This window comes from Gastrolobium bilobum, unplaced genomic scaffold, assembly GCF_033153095.1.
Source record: "Gastrolobium bilobum isolate Gb01-03AN ecotype WA unplaced genomic scaffold, APGP_CSIRO_Gbil_v1 utg34599, whole genome shotgun sequence".
Lineage (NCBI taxonomy): Eukaryota > Viridiplantae > Streptophyta > Magnoliopsida > Fabales > Fabaceae > Gastrolobium > Gastrolobium bilobum.
The window spans coordinates 77,400-96,857 of NW_026897329.1; the positions used below are offsets into that span (position 1 = coordinate 77,400).

The window sequence follows — 19,458 nt, forward strand, 5'->3', positions numbered from 1 at the left end:
ATAAATATTTTAAATGGTGCAAGTGAAGTAAGAACCAATGTATTTTAGTAATAAAGACTATAATTTATATCTTCATAACAAGGGTTCAATTCTCACTAAATGCTATTTTGAAATAATTCTATTAAATGATAATATATATATATATATATATATATATTAAATGGTGCATATTAACTAACAAGCAAACTCAGCCGAGTGGTAAGTTGTTGTTAGGCATTCTCATGCTGCAACATTGAAAATATTTTTCCTAAAACAGGGTTGAACTATAAAACCGGTCCACCAGGTCACCGGTTGAACCGCGGTTCTTGACCTGTCGATAATATCACATTTGGTATTTTTTATTTGCTTTTCATTCTTTCTTGTGATATATTGTAATAGAGGGGAATAATTCTGACATGCTCAGAGATTGTTACAAGAAAGAGAAAAGCAAGGACAACTCAGCATTTTACATGCATCCGATGCAAGAAGAAGAAACGTCCCATCTAACAGTGGAAGGAACAAGCTGCAATATTCACCAAATTGCTAGTAATTCATCATTATAAATAGAAGATCAAATGAAGGCAAAATAGAGTTTTTTTTCTAGAACCTTTCTCTCATCCCCACAAGTCCCCTCACGGACAACCACCAGTGTTCTTCATTTTCATCTTTGTTTTCTCTTTTTCCTACTTGTCCCCTGATTTCTATGTTTTAAGTATGTAATATTTTGTTTTCTGTTCTTACCTTTTATCTCCAACTTGAATCTCGAATCTGTTAATGGGATTTCAAGGGGTTGATGTTTCTATTGTATTTTCAATCATACCTTTAAGCATAAGCTAATTGTCATTTGGAATGGATAATCTGTAAAGCTATTAATCTCTGTAATCGAATTTCACTTACTTAATCCAATAAATTTCTGATATTTCGTGTTTTAATATCTTGTATCAATAGAAATTGAACAAATATGAGAGAGGAACTTCCATCATGAAGGGATCTTGAACTTCAGAATATTAGTTGGAAGGTGAAAGTGTGGAAACACTCTCACTGGTTGTCTTAAGAATAAAAGACTACCAAATTTATTAAGATATGGTACAGTGTAATTGTTGAGAACGAAACCGCAAGAGAACACGGGGTTTCATATACCAAATAGCCCAAGAGCTTAAGGAATCAGCATTGACAAAGAAAAATAACCTAAACAAATTTATTAGATGAGGTCCTGAGCCTAGTACATCCATTCCTTCTTTGTTATCTTACGTTACACGTTTCATTTCATTGTATTGTTCTAAAATTTGCTCAATTTAATTACTACATTTCTCCTTGCTGTTGCATTCTCACGATTAATTGTTCCTATGATCTGTTGTTCCTCCTTTGGAAGAAAGATTGAAAAATAAATAACGACGCGCTGTTTAAAGCAATATGAACCAAGATTATGTTTTTAATTGTCTTTGGCATTCATTTTCATTCTTTACACAATTTGTAATTCACATTAAGTATATGTTCGCCGTGGGACGATATCTTGGGTCATTATATTCCCAATTATTATTTGAATGTGTGCGCTTATGCAAGTACAATAATCCTGGAATGCTTTCTTTAACAGGTGTTTGGTTGAGGAAAAAAAATTTGAATACTAGGGAGATGTAATTGATAAGGAAATGGTTGGAAAGTGAGTTTGATAGGAAAATGTAAAAAAAGTTGTTTGGTTGGAAAAAAATTTAATGGGCAAATTAGGTAAGATTTATAAAATTTATGTTTGGTGTGAGATAAAATATAGATGGAAAAATAGAGTTAAATTACCAAAACAACTCTTGAATCTTATATATATAATATTTAAATTTTAATTTTAATCACCAAAAGCAACCCAATTCATTTATCATTCTTCAACAGAATTGAAAACGACAAGGTAAAACAAAATCAGTTTTTGTTTTTTGTTTTTCAATGTTAAAGAGTAATTGGGTATTTAAATAGAAGAACAAAATCAATCAAAATGACGAAGAAGAAAATAAAACAGAGACTCCACTTTCAACAATATATACAAGGGTCATTATTGTCTCCGGCGTATAGCTCCTTTTCCCCTTCCCCATCTAAATCCCAAATACTACCCTCCATGTGGGTTTTTAAAACAGTGTTTTTGATCAATTTTTACAAAAGAATCATAATGGCTGGGGAAACCAATTTGCTAGTAAAATTTGTTGAAACCATGTACCAAACATGGTCAAATAAGAATACGGATAAAAGTTGCCCAGCTATATAAGAGGAAAACCCCTACCAAACACCCCCTTAGTGACATGCACACCCACCTAATAGTTTAAGTTATTAGGTTGAGATGATTGTTTTATATAGTATGAGAGCTTGGGTGACCATAGTATAGTATGTGTGCAATATTCCTTTTACAACAAATGGGGACAAATAACAAGTTAAAAGGACAGTGTTCTGTTCATGTTCTAAGCATACAAGAAGATTCGGAATTACATTCGACAGTTTCATGTCCTGTGTGTACCATCTAAGAATACAAGAATCACATTCCATTTTATTCGACTATATTAATACCCTTTTTAACACTTTTGAGATAATTCCACATTCTTCTGCTACTTCTCAATCACGTCTTGTTGACAAGGGAGCAACTTCAGCAAGTGGAGTTGGAAGAGGAGTTGGTAATGGCGAGTTTCGACACACGGGACATGAGAGTGTTAGCCTCAACCACATGTCAATGCACTCCTTATGAAAAAAGTGACCACATTCAGGTAAGAGACGCAACCCCTCTGAATCCTTGTAATCTGCTAAGCATATTGAGCAGCTGAGTGATGTTGAATCAGGCTTATGAAGCTTTGCTTGAGAGTACAACAACATGGGGTAACTGTTCAGGATTGCTTCTTGTTCTTCCTCACCAACTTGGATTGTTATAGCAGAATCTCTATCCATGATCACTGTCCTATTAGAACTGCTTCTGCTGCTGCCAATGGGTCTAGATTGCATGTTTTGCAAATTTCTATGGCTACAGTAATATGCAGTGAGAGCTATGAACATCATCAGAAGGAGAAAGGCAAGGGATATTCCAACAGAGTAATATGCATATGTGTTTGAGTCCTCAGAAGGGTTATCAGAATTGGAAGTGCTGTTCATGAGATAGCAAGGAAAAGTTAATTTGAAGTGTTGTTTTTGTGAAGGAAGCTAAAACTGAAGAAGAAGGCATTACCAAAAGAGGATAAGGAAAGCCTGAAATGATGGGTAAAGAAGGCAGAGTTTGCTTTTTTTGTTTTGTTTATTTTCATTTTGGTTAGAGAAAGAGAGTAGTTATTTGCGTAAGTCAATTGATTAAAATTTGAGGAGTGCTAATACAGACAAAAAAAGAATACAATGTTTACTCGTAGGGAGTTGCTATGTGGTGGTGGTACTAGTTCATATATACCTACCTGATGCTCTTGGAGTTACTAGCTGGTGTCGGCTAAAGCATCTGTTCTATTCTATCAATTTATCTACACAAAGTTCAAGTGGATCGGACTCAAATCGATTTGTTATTTACGTATATATAGGAAGAGATTGAGTCATGTTTGAAAAGAACGGGGGGAAAAGAAAGTGAAATGCTAGGTGTTTTAATTCTGTTGATACTTTTAAAATCTCTTGTGGATAAGGCTAACTCTTTCGTTCGTCATAATAACACTTCTTATTTATATCATTAAATTTGACATTTATCAATAATCTCACTCACCACCCATATTAAGAATTTTTAACTTCTTCGGCGGCTGCTAAGATTTTAGAAGTTTAATGAATTAGTTACTATCCGTTTCCGTGCTTCACTGATTTGTGGATATGCGCAAATTTTGACTTAGACCAAGGAGCTGAGCAGTGGCGTAACCATGCAAGCCAGCAAGTGCTTTGGCACCTTCTTGTTTTTTTTTTTTTTTTTTACATATTATATAATTAATTATAATTAATTAAAGTAAAAATTATAATTTAGCATCACCTAAATAGAAAATTAAATACTCAATATAAAGTAACGACAAATCACCTAAATGCAAACAAATAATAAGGAACATGTATAGTCTGGTTATTTTTGTATTTTACCTTTTATTATTTTTTACCCTGTATATTTGTTTTTTTTTCCAGCTTTATTCTAATCTGTTATGTTATTTATTCTTACTCCTATTATTTTAAAAAAGAAAGACTTTTAAACTTATCACAAAAATGATTAGCTGACCTATTTCAAAATTTAGGCCTAACTAAACCAAATAAACCCATTTAAAAGTAGGAAAAAAGGTTTGTCCTCTTAAAAGACACAAGGTTGTATCTTTTTAGTTTCTGAGACTATATCTTACCGCTAAAACATAGTTATAATATGAAAAATTGATTTTTTTTTCTATTTCTTCAGTCACTTCAGCTGACGTGGAGAGAAAAAAAAAACTTTTCATGTTATAACTATGTCTTACCGATAAGACATAATGTTAAAAATTAAAAGGACACAATTTGTATCCTTTAAAAAGACAAACACTTAACCCTTGAAGGCAGTGTTTTAAAACTCAGACCGGTCATCGAACCGGTCGAGGTACTGGGTCACTGGTTCAACCGGGTTGAACCGGTTTTACTGTTCACATATTAAAAATATAAAAATATTACTTATATTAATAAAAATTCACATAAGAAAACTATCTATGAGCTTCAAAAAATAAATTGGTTTTCAATGATAGCAAATATTATATATTTTTAAGCTTCTAGCTCTAGACCGTTGAGATGAGATCATGAGATCATCAGTGTTTATCACTACTTAACTTCATTAGATCATTATAAGATGCAACTAAATTACATAAACGAACTACACTAATCTAAAATACCTTATTATTCTTTATTACAAAAATAAAAAATAAAAAAATACCTTATTATTTTCACCTTACTTTAAATCATATTCATCATAAAATATGAATATGATTTCATTCAAGAGTTCTTATAAACAAAACAAAAAAATTACCAAAAAAAAAGAAGGAAAAACCGATTTAACCCGAGTCAACAGGGTCGTTGGATTTCGGCCGGGTCAACCGGTCCAATTCGGGCTGACTGCATAACCGGTCTAACTACCCACTCGGACCGGGGAACCCACCTGGTCACCGAGTCCCGGGTCGACCCGGTCGGTCTGAGCCGGGTTTTAAAACACTACTTGAAAGTAACAATCATGAAACCAAATGAATAACAGGACTATAATTATAGAATATGAAGGTCCATTGAACTATTGTGTTTTGAATTATTGCACACACAAAGAATAGTCAATAACCTAATTTCCAAATGTGAGAACTTTCCATCGTGCTTATGCATGGTTGTTACAAACAAGTGCGATGTTCTCTGACGTGAGATATTGAAAATTTAAGGAATAGAGATAATGAAAGAGGAGATGAAGGACAATGCTTATTATACATATAATTATTATATTTGTGTGTTTTCATATCCTTAAGATAATATTTAGTTCATTACTTATTATATTGTGGGAGGAAAGTGAAATTCTTATGTTTGAAATGTTTACCAAAAAGATTAGTACATTTTTATATGTTTGCTTTGATATATAATCAACGACAATTGTTTGTTTGAATTTTCAATATTATGTGACATTATTTAGTACATAATTTAGATAACTATGTTAGAATTCATAGTAAATTTTTTTCTTCATAAATTTGTGTAATTATGATAAATATTTTAGTAATTTGATATATCAAATTTTTTGACATCATCTAAATTTTTGAGCCGGCTCCACCACTAGAGCTGAGAATAAGAAAATTGGTCAACCCATAAAAGTTTACCCCAGATGGAGCTGCATTCAGTTTGATGATTTTTCTGGCATGGCTGTTTCTAGCCTTAAGATGAGAGTCTGATTTCAAGGTCAAAATTCCTGCTCCAATCAAATATTTTCTTGAACTGCTACTGCTCAAGGAGTAACGTATTTCTTTTGCTCCATGGCAATATAATCACATTTTCGAGTTTCAACTGATAACATCCAAATCATAATCATAACCAAAAGAAAAAAGAAAAGGAAAGGAACATCGCTCAAACACCACTTGAATTACTAAATTGTCCTCTATTTGTTCTTTTAAATGGAAATAAACCTTAAGATCATATTTGATAATTTCAGGATCAGAAAAATTCGTTAAAAAATTGACCCAAACTGTCATGCAAAATAAAGTTACCCACGTTTTCGCTACAATTTCATGATTATTATTTTTTTATTCAGTTTTTTGGGTTTCAAGAATATTCTCCGTTAGGCATGCGAGAGAGACTAATCTCCTTTCACTTGCACTTACATTAAGAAATCTGTTAAAATTATTTTAACGGAGAGAAGAAATTGGGCTAACGCAAGTGTATAAGTGATTTCCTCTGAACATGACTAACAAGTTCCAAGCTTTTGCCAAACTCCGGTAACATTTTTCCTTCTTTTTTTTTTCGTGTCAGTCTTTTCAAACAAATATCCAATATGCTTCCATAAGGTTTATTACAAGAAAAAAAAAGGTAATAAGTCAAATAATGCCAACACAAGATCAATTAAATGACTGTAACAATCAACTTTCTCAAGTTCTGCACATCTTTACAGGGCCTTGCTCGTGCCTGCACCAGCTAAGCCAATGACATAAAAAACATTCACTAACCGCGTAGGGATGCCCGAGGAACAGCAGGTAAACCCAGTTCATCCTCAGTCTGTCAGTATCAAAGTAATCAATCAGGAATGAAAGCTACATAAAATTAAAAACAAAGCAGAAAATACTAGATAGAGAAATTTATTTCAGTTCAGATTCTTGTATTAAACAGTATCAAGAATCACTTGTTAATAAGCAGTTGACCAGAGAACATAGGCTCTGCCTAAACTGTATAAAGGTTGGCACTAATAATGATGATAAATCAATTCAATAATCACATATACATAATTCAAGTGTATGGAACATACTTTGCCAGAGAAAAGATTAAGATAAGCCTAAAACAAGAAACTAAACAGTGATAAGGCACATCCTTACAAGTTACATCATCAAACATAGGAATGCAACCTCAAACATCCATAGGTTTTCCATGCAGTACAGTTGTCACAAAATATGGTACTAAGTATAGGCTTCCTCTTCTCGTTAATGGTTGTATAATGAAGAAAACAATAGATGATGCATTGAACAAGCCCACTACTTTCCACTTATTGATTCCATTCAATCATCCAGTTTCATGTCTTAAATAGACCTGCTTCAATTTCCAGTAACCCCTGTATACTAATTTTCAAAATTCTAATTCTTGCATTTATCTTTCAACGTTCAAATCTATGGAAAAACTATATTCAATTATCTTGGACGATATTGGCCAGCCATATAAACAGCCTTAGCTATGATCTTTTCCTAACCTGCTTTAGAACCCAAAACCCCATCCTTCATAAGGACTTCCAATCAAATTAGCAAGATTATTCCCCAATCTACTTAGCTAGATTATTTATCTAAAGAAAACACGTTGCTGTCTAGACATCCTGCAACCAAGATTGCATTGAATAACAACCAATTTTCCCATAGCTTTTCCAACATTTTGTAATTTATTTCATGCTCTCATAGTTCCATCAAGTTAATCTCTTCTAAAGAGAAACCGCGTACAACTGTCCATCCATAACTAACGTACATGCCTTGACCAAGTTGCAAAAGACACAACTCACCTGTTTTAACACCAAATATTTTGCAATGCAACTTGACCAAGTTTTTTTTCCCCCATTAAAACCTCATTTAAGTACAGTTCTAATAATTAAACTACAAAAAGACAGAAGAATTTTCTTTTTTGATAAAAGTAAAGAAGGGCAAAAAATTATACATGGGCACCAGATCTGCCAGGTGGCACTGCCGTTTGTCCTGATGGAGCTGAAGGTAAGTTAAGCTCTGCATCCAAATCAGGTTCTTTATCAGGTTGGAGATAGGAGGGGACCCCATCAGCTTCAGTCTCATTTCCCATGTCTGCTTCCAGTGCATCAAGTTCTGTTTTACCAAAAATAAGAATGAAAAAAACAGATAACTTAACACTTCATGAAAAAAAAAAAGGAAAGTTCTCCCTTCACACCCACAAAATGCAGTTGATGAGACTTTTTACAAGCTAAAAAAATATTGCTTAGAATATTGCACATCTTTTCATTTAAACTAGGAACCCATACATGTACAAGGGCAACCATTTTCATTAAACAGCTATGTCATCCCACTGCCCTACCTAATCATGTAGCCACATTAGCTAGGAGTTTTCGGAAAGGTTTCAAACATATATCTCAAAAGCCTAAACAATTTCTTAACTTACCGCCCATAAGTTCATCCTCGTCAATGTCATCGGGCACACTATAGCTTCTACCCAAAGTCTCTTGGATTTCATTACTTACATCCATCATGTCCGTCATCTCATCTTGCAAGTTCTACATGTAATATGGATCAACAGTTAAGACCTAAATTTTCAAGGTTAGCTAGATAAAAGCTATCAGAGAAAAGGAAAGAGAATACACACATCAATGTCTTGGATCTTCACAGTTTTCATCATTCCCTTCAACTCCTTGTTGGCAGACTTCAAAGCTGACATCTGAAAAAGGGAAAGGTAAAAAGAAAGAGAAAGTTTTAAGCAATTATATCTGCTTGACAAAATATTCTTTAAGTTCATCTGATTTCTGAAAAAAACCTAAATGCATACTAGAAATTGTTATAACAAAAGTATAAGGCATAATAAATAACATCTCTATGAAGAGACCCTCCCAAATGACAAACGATTCATCCCCTACCTCTCATGAGGTAGGCAGCAGGTTCCAAACAGGGTACAGAGAAAGCTCCGCCTCGAACCATGCACCTTAAAGCGCTACCAAGACAAACGAATGTTTTACAGTGAATACGGATACCCCAGTCAACTACACTTAATATAGCATACAATTGCCATCATCAAATTTGTAGTAATTTTGCAAATAGTTCCGGACATCCAAATAAGTTGTATTTAAAAATCAAGATAAACTCCATGGGATAAATCATAAAACAAAAGAGCAGCGCAGTATTGCACAAGGTTCCCACGATTGTGGGGTCTAGGGAGGGTCAAATGAACACAGCCCTTAAACAGCTAGTAGAGAGGATGTTTTCCTGACTAAAACGTGAGACCACTAGATCACAAGGCAGCAACTTTGCGCCAAGACTCACCCTCATGAAAAATCATAAAACATCAACATCAGCATCACCTTGAACCCAAACTAGTTGGGTGTCGGCGGCCGATGAACCCAAATAAAAAGCAAGAAAAGATTGAGGGAAAAGAAAAATAAACAAGATAGAAGCAATACAAAAATATAGGGGAAAAGGGAATAAAAAAAGATCATGTAGGTAGGAAATAATGGGTCTACCCCTCCATAATGCTAATAGCTATCCTCCACACCATCCCTAAACAAATCGTAAGGCAATCTATTTCACACTCGATTGTGTCTTATTTTACTATTATCCCCTAAGTAAGTTTCGGTTAACCTCTTCTTTCTTTATATCATGCTCTTGGTATCAAATTCTTGTTCTTACAGGAGCATCTAGGGGTCTTCGAAGAATATGCCTAAACCATCTCAATCTATGATCTCTTATCTTTTAAGCCACATGTACTACTCCTACCCTTTCCCCCAAGTACTACTCCTAAATCATAAAACAAGAACCACAGAATTGAACAAGTTTCCCCTTCCAATAAACAGAAAGCTAATAAGCCTCACTGCTTAATAACCATAGGCACAACCGAAATAATGCAAACAATCTTATCACTTGCTTTCATAGAGGGAGGGATGAAGTTATGCTATAAATTGTTGCTGTAGAAGTTTTTTTATGATATATGTCTTCTATTATGAATTAAACCATCCACATATTCTTTTACAGTTCAAAGAAGTGTGCTATACACTTAGATACAGAAAAAAAAAGTTCCATACAAGGATCACAAAGAAAACTCTAAAAGCTCTTGGATACATACAGTTTGCTGAGCATCTTTAATGCCCTCAGAAGCAAATTGAACTTGATCAAGATTGAATGTCTGATTATACAGCATGTCACGTTGGCCTTCATACCTGACCAAAGGCGTAGTGCTATGAATACAGCTATATAAAAAATGTAAAAAACGCCAGGATACCAAGAAACAGTATCCCAACATACCTAAGATAAAAAATAAAGAGCTGGAAATTCCATCAAAAAGCGGATAAAACCAATTAAAGAACAGACAATAAATCCAGGCTAAAAACTTGAGACATATTATGTGCAATAAAGACCTTAGATATGAGCCAATTAAAAGTACAAAGTAAAAATTAAAAAGGTTAAAGGAACTGAAACAGAGAGACTAAAAATGAAAAATGAACAAAGAATAATAAATCATTGATCTGGAAATTTATAGCAAGGATACAACACAAAATGAATGACATATATCTTTTGTCAAAAAAAACCCTGTCAATGTAAAGATTCAGTTTGAATAGTAGCTAAGCTTTGCTGAACTTCTTACATACGAGCACATGACAACAGACCAAAACCTTGCAATAAATTACCATCATTGATTTATAACTTATGCTTAATCAATTTGATGAATAAACTGTTACAAATAAACTAAGCAACCAAAGAATGAGGAACTTACATTCGCTTTTGCTTAAGAACTCTCATGGCTCTAGCTTTAATAGCTTCCTGGGCAGGACCAGGTCTTGTTTTCTTGATTTGTTCTTTATATCTATTAAGTTCAGCATCAAGCTTCTTAATCCTATCATCTACTGTATCACCTCGTTTAGTAATCTGGACGAATACAAAGTTATACTTCACCATATAGAAAATTGAAATTACCATAAACCAATGTGTTAAACAACTCAAGAAATTAAGGAAATTGACTAAATATAAGAAGATTACAGTTGTGTAAAAACAAATCTAAAAGTAAAAACTTGTAACACAAAAGTATGTACAAATGGAAAAAAGATATAGGGGGGAGGCGGTAAAAACAAAATCTTAAAAAATCCAAGCACCATAAGTGAATCAAAATAAGTTTTTATCCAACAAAATTATGAAGAAAAAATCTGAATTCCAAAATTCAAACATTTAATGGGCAACTACGTTTCTTTTTGCAATTCAATCCTAGGCAACTATTATATTACAAAAAATACAAAACTAAATTTTTTTATTTTAAAAAATAACAATGAGAGAGAGAGTCCCGAGTTTGCCCCACATATGTTAAAAGTTTCAAAAAAAAAATTTGGTAGGAAATTTTCAGCCAGCTTGGATTCTGGTAGTAGAGCTTTAGGAAGACTACAAAAGTAAGAGCAGGAAAAGTACCACCATACATCATAAACCAGTTGATTCACATCTTGAAAAGTGGTAAACAAAAATAAGGAAAAAAAATGGAAGTAGAAAAGTAGTTCAAATCTTCAATAGGTTATCATACGGTAGTGTTTCGTTGAAAACATGCACTGATCTCATGCCATTCCACTCAATTATGCGATCAATAAGCATGGCATTCCAAGGATTTTTCTTCGATTTTAGGGTTTTGGCCATAACTTATTTTCTTGGCTTCAAAACATGATTCTGAACGCCAAATTGAACAGATCTGCGAGAATATGAACAATAAAATTGATAATTTAGAGAGAGAGAGAGATGAACCCTATCAGAGGCATCCTGAATAGAAGGAGGGGGATCCTTGTTCTTCTTGGCACCGAAGACCCTCTTCATCGTTCTTCTTCTTGTTCGTGAATCGTGAACCCACACAGCGTTTGAAATTGAATGGAAGAAGAGACCTAAACCTTGTGTTATGAGCACAAGAGAAGAAGAAGAACGAGACTTTGATTTTGGCGTTTTGCACTTTGCTTAACACGATAAACCACCGATTTTAGCAAAATCTAGTGCAGAATCTTCCACCGAACGTTCCTCTCTATTTTATTTTATTTTTTTTGTAAACTAACGTTCCTATCTACTTATTATATAGCTTTAGCATGTCTGCCATTTTTTAAATAATTACTATTGACTTGAATAGATGCTTTTTAAAAACGATTTATAATTGCGAGCAAAGGTGGGTACAGTTGGCTAAGGGTTTGGTCCATATCTTTCAAGGGCGTGGAATCAAATTCCGCTGACCATGTGAGGTCTTTGTTGGTGGAAGATATGTAATCCGTCTCAGAAATCCTCAAAGAGGTTGGGGGTCCCTAGTGGGATACCGGTGTCTAACCCCACTTAAACTTTTTTTATTAAAAAAAAGCGATTTAAAATTTAATAACTAATAATTGCTGATATCTCATATATATATATATATATATATATATATATATATATATATATATATATATATATATATATATATATGGGTTTATTTTTCTGATGTTACTTTAGATAACTTTATCTAATGTTCATCAAAACGACGTCGTTTTGGGACGGAAATCATGGTATTTTTATAATTTTAATTTATTTCAGGGTTATAATAGTCTTTATCACTCTAATTTTTTAATTTTTCAACCTCAAAATGACGTCGTTTCGATGAACATTAAATAAAGTTATCTAAAGTAACATCAGAAACTTTTTTCCCTATATATATATATGGCAGGTCCTTTAACACCGGTATTAAATTTTAAAATTTGATATCAAATCCTATTTGTTGATTTCTGTCAATCAACGGTTATTATTTATTGAAAATTCTCAATAAATAATAACCGTTGATTGACGAAATCAACAGATAGGATTTGGTGTCAAATTTTAAAATTTGACATCGATCTCAAAAGGATTATCCCTACATATATGGGCTTATCATTTCTCAAGTTGCTTGAGATAATCTTATCTCCGGCAACTAAATCATAATAGTACAAAGATGAATCAATGGTGATAAAGGAAAAGAAAGAAAAAGGAAATCATAACGGTGAATCAATGAATATAAGGAAATAAATAAATAAAACTGATCTGTATATATATATATATATATATATATATATATATATAAAGCTCGTAAAAAGAAATAAATTTTAGTTTTGATCAATTATGTAATTATATTCTGTATTTTATATAATACAAAAATCTATATATATATATATATATATATATATATATATATATATATATAAGCAAGATCCTTCGACACCAGTGTCAAATTTAAAGTTTGACACCTCATATAAGAGCCGTTAGATCAAAAAAGATAACGACTCTGATTTGTAAGCATGTGACACCATTGATCTTTTTTGATCTAACGGCTCTTAGATGAGGTGTCAAACTTCAAATTTGACACCGGTGTCAAAGGATCATACCTCATATATATATATATATATATATTTGGGAAAAATATTTCTCAAGCAGCTTGAGATAAGTTTATCTCCGGCTACCCAAAACTACGTCGTTTTATTTATTTATTTCTTTATATTAATTTATTCACCTTTGAATGGTTATGATTCCCTTTTTCTCTCTTCCTTTATCACCATTGATCCATCTTTGTATAGCCGGAGATAAGATTATCTCAAGCAGCTTGAGAAACGATAAGCCTTATATATATCTATATAGGTATAAGGACAGATCATCTTATGTCGGTGTAAGAATAATAAGTCTTACACCAAATCGTAACTGTTGATTTCCGTGCATCTAAATCATAACCATATATATTACAAGTGTTAAATGCACGGAAATCAACGGTTAAGATTTGGTGTAAGACTTATTATTCTTACACCGATATAAGATGATCATGCCCCATCTATATATATATATATATAACCGAAACAGTATTCATGATAATACCAATCAATATCAGTATTTCTCAACAAAAAAAAATTGAAAACTCGTCAGAATATCTGCATTCTTAAAATTAAATTATTTTAGACCATAAAGAATTTTGAATATCCATCTAATCAACATGATAGCTAAAATATAAAAGGATAAATTATCATATCTTGTTAATGAGAACATGATATGATAAGTGGTAAGTTTATGCATATTTTATCGTTTCTTTGTCATATAAATATTTTACTCTCAATAGAAATTTTATTAATTATTTTATACAAAATAAGTTAATTGAAATGCAAACATTATGTTAAGCTCATTTAAACGGTTTAATTTGACTTTATAATCAACTTTTTTACTAGTTCAATGCATAGTTTTCATAAATTGTATGTCTACTGTTTTTTAATAATTATTATAATTTTCAAATTATGAAATTATAATTTTTCACATTTTGAATTTTATTTAATTTTATCTTTCTATATATTTAATGGGAGCGATTATATTTATTACTGAAAAATTTTACAACTCTTACTATTAAACTAATCACCGTTAATTTTCATCAATCTAATAGTTATAATTTATTAAGTCACACTTATTAGTTAATTATTATTTTTCAATAAATTATAATTATTAGATTGATGAAAATTAATAATAATTAATTTAGTAGTAAGAGATATAAAACTTCTCCAATATTTAATTGGATGCTTTTTAAAAAATAATTTGTCGTACAAAACTAACAACCATCAATACAACGATGGAGCAACAGTGGGATTAGGGGGTAATTGACCATGGCCTCCTTTCACTTTTCAAAATAAATTACTAATATTTTTCATTTAGTGCATGAGTAGATGCTTGACACCACATTCATCATGTTATTTGATATATTTTTTCCTAGCTTTGTTAAAAGTTAATGTTGTTTCAATTATTTTAAAGATATAAAAATATGAAATGTATTGGAAATATATAGGAGAAGTAAACCTGTAAAAAGTAGATTCAAACATAATAAATTGATTTTATTTTCTAGTTAATCTGGGATATATTTTGTGTCTACCTAAATATTAATATATAATAATTAAGTAAGTGATGTAAGAATAATAGAATTAGGATTTGAAAAATGAATAATTAATTTAATTTATTTAAGCATGAAAAAATAGCTTTATTTTCTAGTTAATCTCAAATAGATCAATATCAAATATATAATAAATGAATAAGACAAGAAGAATAGAATTATGATTTGAAAATTAAATATAAAGTAAATTTAAATATGATAAAATTTATTTTATTTTATAGTAAATATTAAATATATTATCTAAATATCAATATTTATTTGTAGTCAGTCCAATTGATTCAAATATTTGTTTATATTATGTTATATAAATAATGTACTGTATTTTATATAATGTGATGTATGTATAGTGAGTATTTTTATTCAATTATATATTTTTTATTTAAATTATAAATTTTAAAATACATAAAATTTGGCCTACTCAAAAAATTATCGTAAATTGATAAAAAAAAATTGTTTTATACTATCATAAATCTCACATAATTTTAATCCGTATATTAGTTATCAAACAACTAAAAACATTAAAAAAATAATATTTTTCATATTGCAGAAGATAAAAATTATCTACTACATGATGTGTAGAGCCCATATGAAGAGAAAAGAGATAAAAAAAATAAGTCTCATATACTTTTATGAATGTAAGAAATAATTTTATCCCGTATCACATGAGAAATATTAAAAAAAAAAAAGTGTAATATCTTCAATTACTTGTACTATATTATTTATTTGTAATGTTTCAAAAAATGCATTTTTTTTTTTTTGTATCCTAAATGGGGATTGACCCCAAACAAACAAAGAATAAATAATCGAGTTTTATTGTAACCACCTACATCAACTAAATACAAATAAATAAATGCTAGAGGAGAGGGGACCAAAAAACAAAAGTCCTAGAGAGCTAGATTGACCAAAGAGAGATTTGAGAGCCAATCCATACAGCAACATGCATCCCCTTTATTCAACTTTTTTTTTAGAACTGATACTAATTATTTTTTTGAAGCGAATTAGAATTCTCCAGTATTTTTATGGATTTGACTCTTTGAGTTGTCTATGAGACTAATTCAAAATTCGGGTACGAGTCCAAGAATTACGGTACTTATGTCCCTTCCTAGATGATATTGATGGAATTCGAACCGAAATTCTCTCCCACCACTCAGTACCTGCCCAAGAGCCATGGGTCCTTTATTCAACTTTTTATCTGAGTATTCACACATAATTTTATTCAAAAAGTTTGACACTTGTGTTGCCGGCCTAGGGGCGTACCTCCCAAGCAAAGTAAATTGGTTGAGTTTGAATTGAATTTTCGTGCATTTGAGTTATTCACACTTATTTATAGAGCCGTTTGCATTACCTTTCCCAAAAAAAATTTTATGTCTTATTTATTTTAAAAATATTTTTTATAAAAGTTAAAATTATTTAAATTTAAAAAAATTAGATTTTTTATTTCTGTTTTTCTTAAAAATCCAAAATTTTTAACTTTCAAAAAAATAGATTTTTGCCTTTTTTTTAAAAAAATATGGACAACAGACATTTTTTTAGAAGTATTTAAAAAAAAAAAAAAACTATTTTTGAAGAAAAAAAACCATCCAAATGGAATCTTATTTGTACGGATTCTTTCTTGATGTTCAGTTTTTAAATCATTCAAACGTATTTTACATAATCTGCATTAGATAGAAGAGGAAAAGAGTTTACATAATTTGAATACTGTATTGTACATTAATTTAAGTATTAATTATTTCTTATACAGAAGCAAAAGTGAGACATAGTTGTGTGGGACCCGCACAATAAAAAAAGAAAAACAAACAAAAAAAATGACAACTTTCCCCTAATTAATTTTTTTTTAATTTCTATTTTTGGGAGCATAAATGGATAGAAAACTCGTTTCTGATTTATTTTTTTTATTCCCAGAATGAACCGATTTAATTTTTGTGCTGGAAAATTGAAAAGAGAATCAAAAAAATTCTGTTTTTTTGTTCTCGGGCACGAAATGAGAAATACTTATTTCTCTCAATTACTCTCTACCACTATCATCATCATCATCACCACCGTCATCTCGACACGACCACCACCACTATCCGCCGTCGTCACCACCACCACAACGACGACGACGACGTCACCGCCACCATCACAACCACCACCACCACCTCCACCCATCACCACCATTACCATTGCTGCCATCGTCACCACCACCATTGCTATCACCACGCCATTGCCACCACCATAATGCCACCACCGTCACGAACCACCATTACCATCGCCGCAACCACTGTCATTACTATCACTGCCGCAGCCACTGCCATCACCACCGCCACCACGCAACCACTGTCGTCACCACCACCACCATCTTCGCAGCCACTGCCATCACCACCATCTTCGCAGCCACTGCCATCACCACCATTACTGCCACCATTACCACCTCCACCACCATGTTGTCACCATTACTACCACAATCACCACAGCCGCTGCCGTCACTACTACTACCTTCACGCTACCACCACTGCCGCCGCCACCACCATCGCCAACATTACCATCACCGCCACCACCACACCATATGGAAAGGAAAGTGATAATCCAAAAAAAAAATGATGCTTAATATGAATTATTTTTTATTATATTATTGGTTGTGTTATCAAACGCAATTCACATTCTCATAATAAAAAGAACATGTTATCAAACATTTTTTTTTCTCAGAAACTGTTCCAAAGCGCACAGAAATATAAAAGAATTGTTTCTTTTCAAAAACAGTGTCAGGGAACATAATGGTTGTCATGCACACCCTACAATGGCTTAGCGGGAAAAATCTTTCCCATTCCAGCAACAGAAAAAGATTTACTCCCTTGATTTAAGGGGGTGTTTGGTATGAGTATTTGGTATGGAATGATGGGAAAGTGGAATGAGGAATATTTATTTACCATGTTTGGTATGGGTATTATGAACAAAATGCCAGCAAATTTTTTTACCTTATATTTTCCTTTTGAACTACACAAAGGCAAAAAAAAATCTCACTTAACCTTTGTCATTTTTTCCCCCTTGATCTTGGATTTTCAAAAAGTAACATTTGATTCACTTTTCTAAAAAAAAAAAGCAACATTTGATGATGACTCACTTGGCATATTCAAAAAATTAAGGGTATTTTGATTATTTCATTCACATTTCCATCAATATTTTACCGTCAATCAAACGTAGCATCAGTAAAATTAACCCAACTTTTCATGTAAAATTTTGGCCAACCAAACACTTTTTTGTAACTTACTCAGGATAAAAAAATTCCTACCAAATTCCTAACAATCTTTTTTTTCGGTAAAAATAAATATCTCTTATACCAAACACCCCCTAAAGGAAACACTTTTCTACTTTTGTAGAAAGAAAAGTATTTTCCTGTCAATATACATAAAAAATTTTAATTATTTTTTCTTTTTCTTTTAACAAAGATGTGATGGGCTCCACATATTGCTCTACCGCGGGAAACGGGACAATTCTCAGGAGAATTGATTACCCCTAATTTAAAATTCTAAATTAGAAGGCCTTTTTGATCACTGTAGCCCTTATTTAATAATTAATTATCAAATTGACCTTGATTATAAACTATTTCAAAAATTTAACCTTGCTTAAAAACATAACATTAATCTGCTCTGTTTGACCGTTGACCATAAAGCCTACCCGGGTATCCCCTCCTTACACGGGTATTTTTTGAAAATTTTATCCTACCCGAATAGTCAAGGGGATACCCTGATATATTTCAAAAAATCTAAAAAAATGGTTGAATTATTTACCCAGCTAAGGAGAGAATATCCGGGTAAACATTCATCTTTATTTCCTTCTTTCTATAAACATTGTTCAGCGCCATAGGGTTGGCAAAACGGGCCAACCCGGCTAGACCCGGCCCAACCCGCATTCAACCCGTAAAAATCAGGTCGGGTTAGGGTTGGCTCGAAAAAATAAACGAGCCAGAAAACTCAACCCAGCCCAACCCGAGCCGGGTTAGGGTTGGCTCGATAATCAGCTCGCGGGTTGGCTCGGAAAAAAGCTCGCGGGTTGGCTCTAGGAGAAGGAAGAAGATTCTGAAGAAGAAAAAAAATTCTAAGTGTTGAGCGCTAAAACGTTCATCCAGAACGTTTTAGCGCCCTGCTACAGAAAGAAGCCAAAAGATGCTGGTCTGGAGCGCTAAAACGTCCATCCAGAACGTTTTAGCGCGCTGCTGCACGTCAAAGCCAAAAATATGCAGGTCTTCAGCGTTAAAACGTTAAAGCTCAAACGTTTTAGCGCCCTGATGCTGGAAAAGGATTCTGGTCTTCAGCGTTAAAAAGCTCAAACCAAACGTTTTATTTTTTTTAATTTAAAAAAAATACCCAGCCCGCGAGCTGGCCCGTTTAACCCGAGGGTTGGCTCGTCTGGGTTAGGGTTGTATCGGGTCGGGTTGTATCGGGTTGACAGCTCATTTAGGCCAACCCAACCCGACTCATTTAGGACGGGTTGCGAGCCAACCCGTCAGGTTGACTCGTTTTTGCCAACCCTAATATAAGCACACAGTGGGAAGGTAAGATGCTCAAATGTGGGTTTCTTTTCATTTTATTGAAACAAGTGGGTCATATGAAATAAAGAAATTATCATATGAATGATCTTTTAGATTATAACTAGTCTTAAGAGGGACACCTGTTTTACAAGCTTATGAAACAGTGTTGATTGACTCAGTTATTTCGTTTTGATTCATAAGAAGGGTTATTAGTTAGAAAT

General features: G+C 32.5%; 2 protein-coding genes across 3 annotated transcripts; both read right to left on the minus strand.

Moving 5' to 3' along the window:
• Nucleotides 1–2,568: 2,568 nt before the first annotated feature.
• LOC133306011 (RING-H2 finger protein ATL70-like) lies at nucleotides 2,569–3,096 on the minus strand. The gene has a single exon (XM_061506275.1). It carries the CDS (start codon nucleotides 3,094–3,096, stop codon nucleotides 2,569–2,571), a length of 528 nt encoding a protein of 175 aa, XP_061362259.1.
• A 3,232-nt stretch (nucleotides 3,097–6,328) lies between these two features.
• On the minus strand, nucleotides 6,329–11,834 carry LOC133306027 (vacuolar protein sorting-associated protein 60.2). 2 transcript variants are annotated; one of them, XM_061506291.1, is made up of 7 exons: nucleotides 11,574–11,834; nucleotides 10,567–10,718; nucleotides 9,919–10,012; nucleotides 8,452–8,523; nucleotides 8,251–8,362; nucleotides 7,780–7,940; nucleotides 6,329–6,639 (listed from the first exon to the last, which is right to left on the minus strand). In XM_061506291.1, exons 1-7 carry the CDS (start codon nucleotides 11,640–11,642, stop codon nucleotides 6,592–6,594), a joined length of 708 nt encoding a protein of 235 aa, XP_061362275.1. In that variant the 5' UTR covers nucleotides 11,643–11,834; the 3' UTR covers nucleotides 6,329–6,591. The 2 variants fall into 2 exon arrangements, with proteins under 2 accessions (XP_061362275.1, XP_061362274.1); XM_061506290.1 differs by having other exon boundaries at nucleotides 6,330–6,645.
• Nucleotides 11,835–19,458: the final 7,624 nt, after the last annotated feature.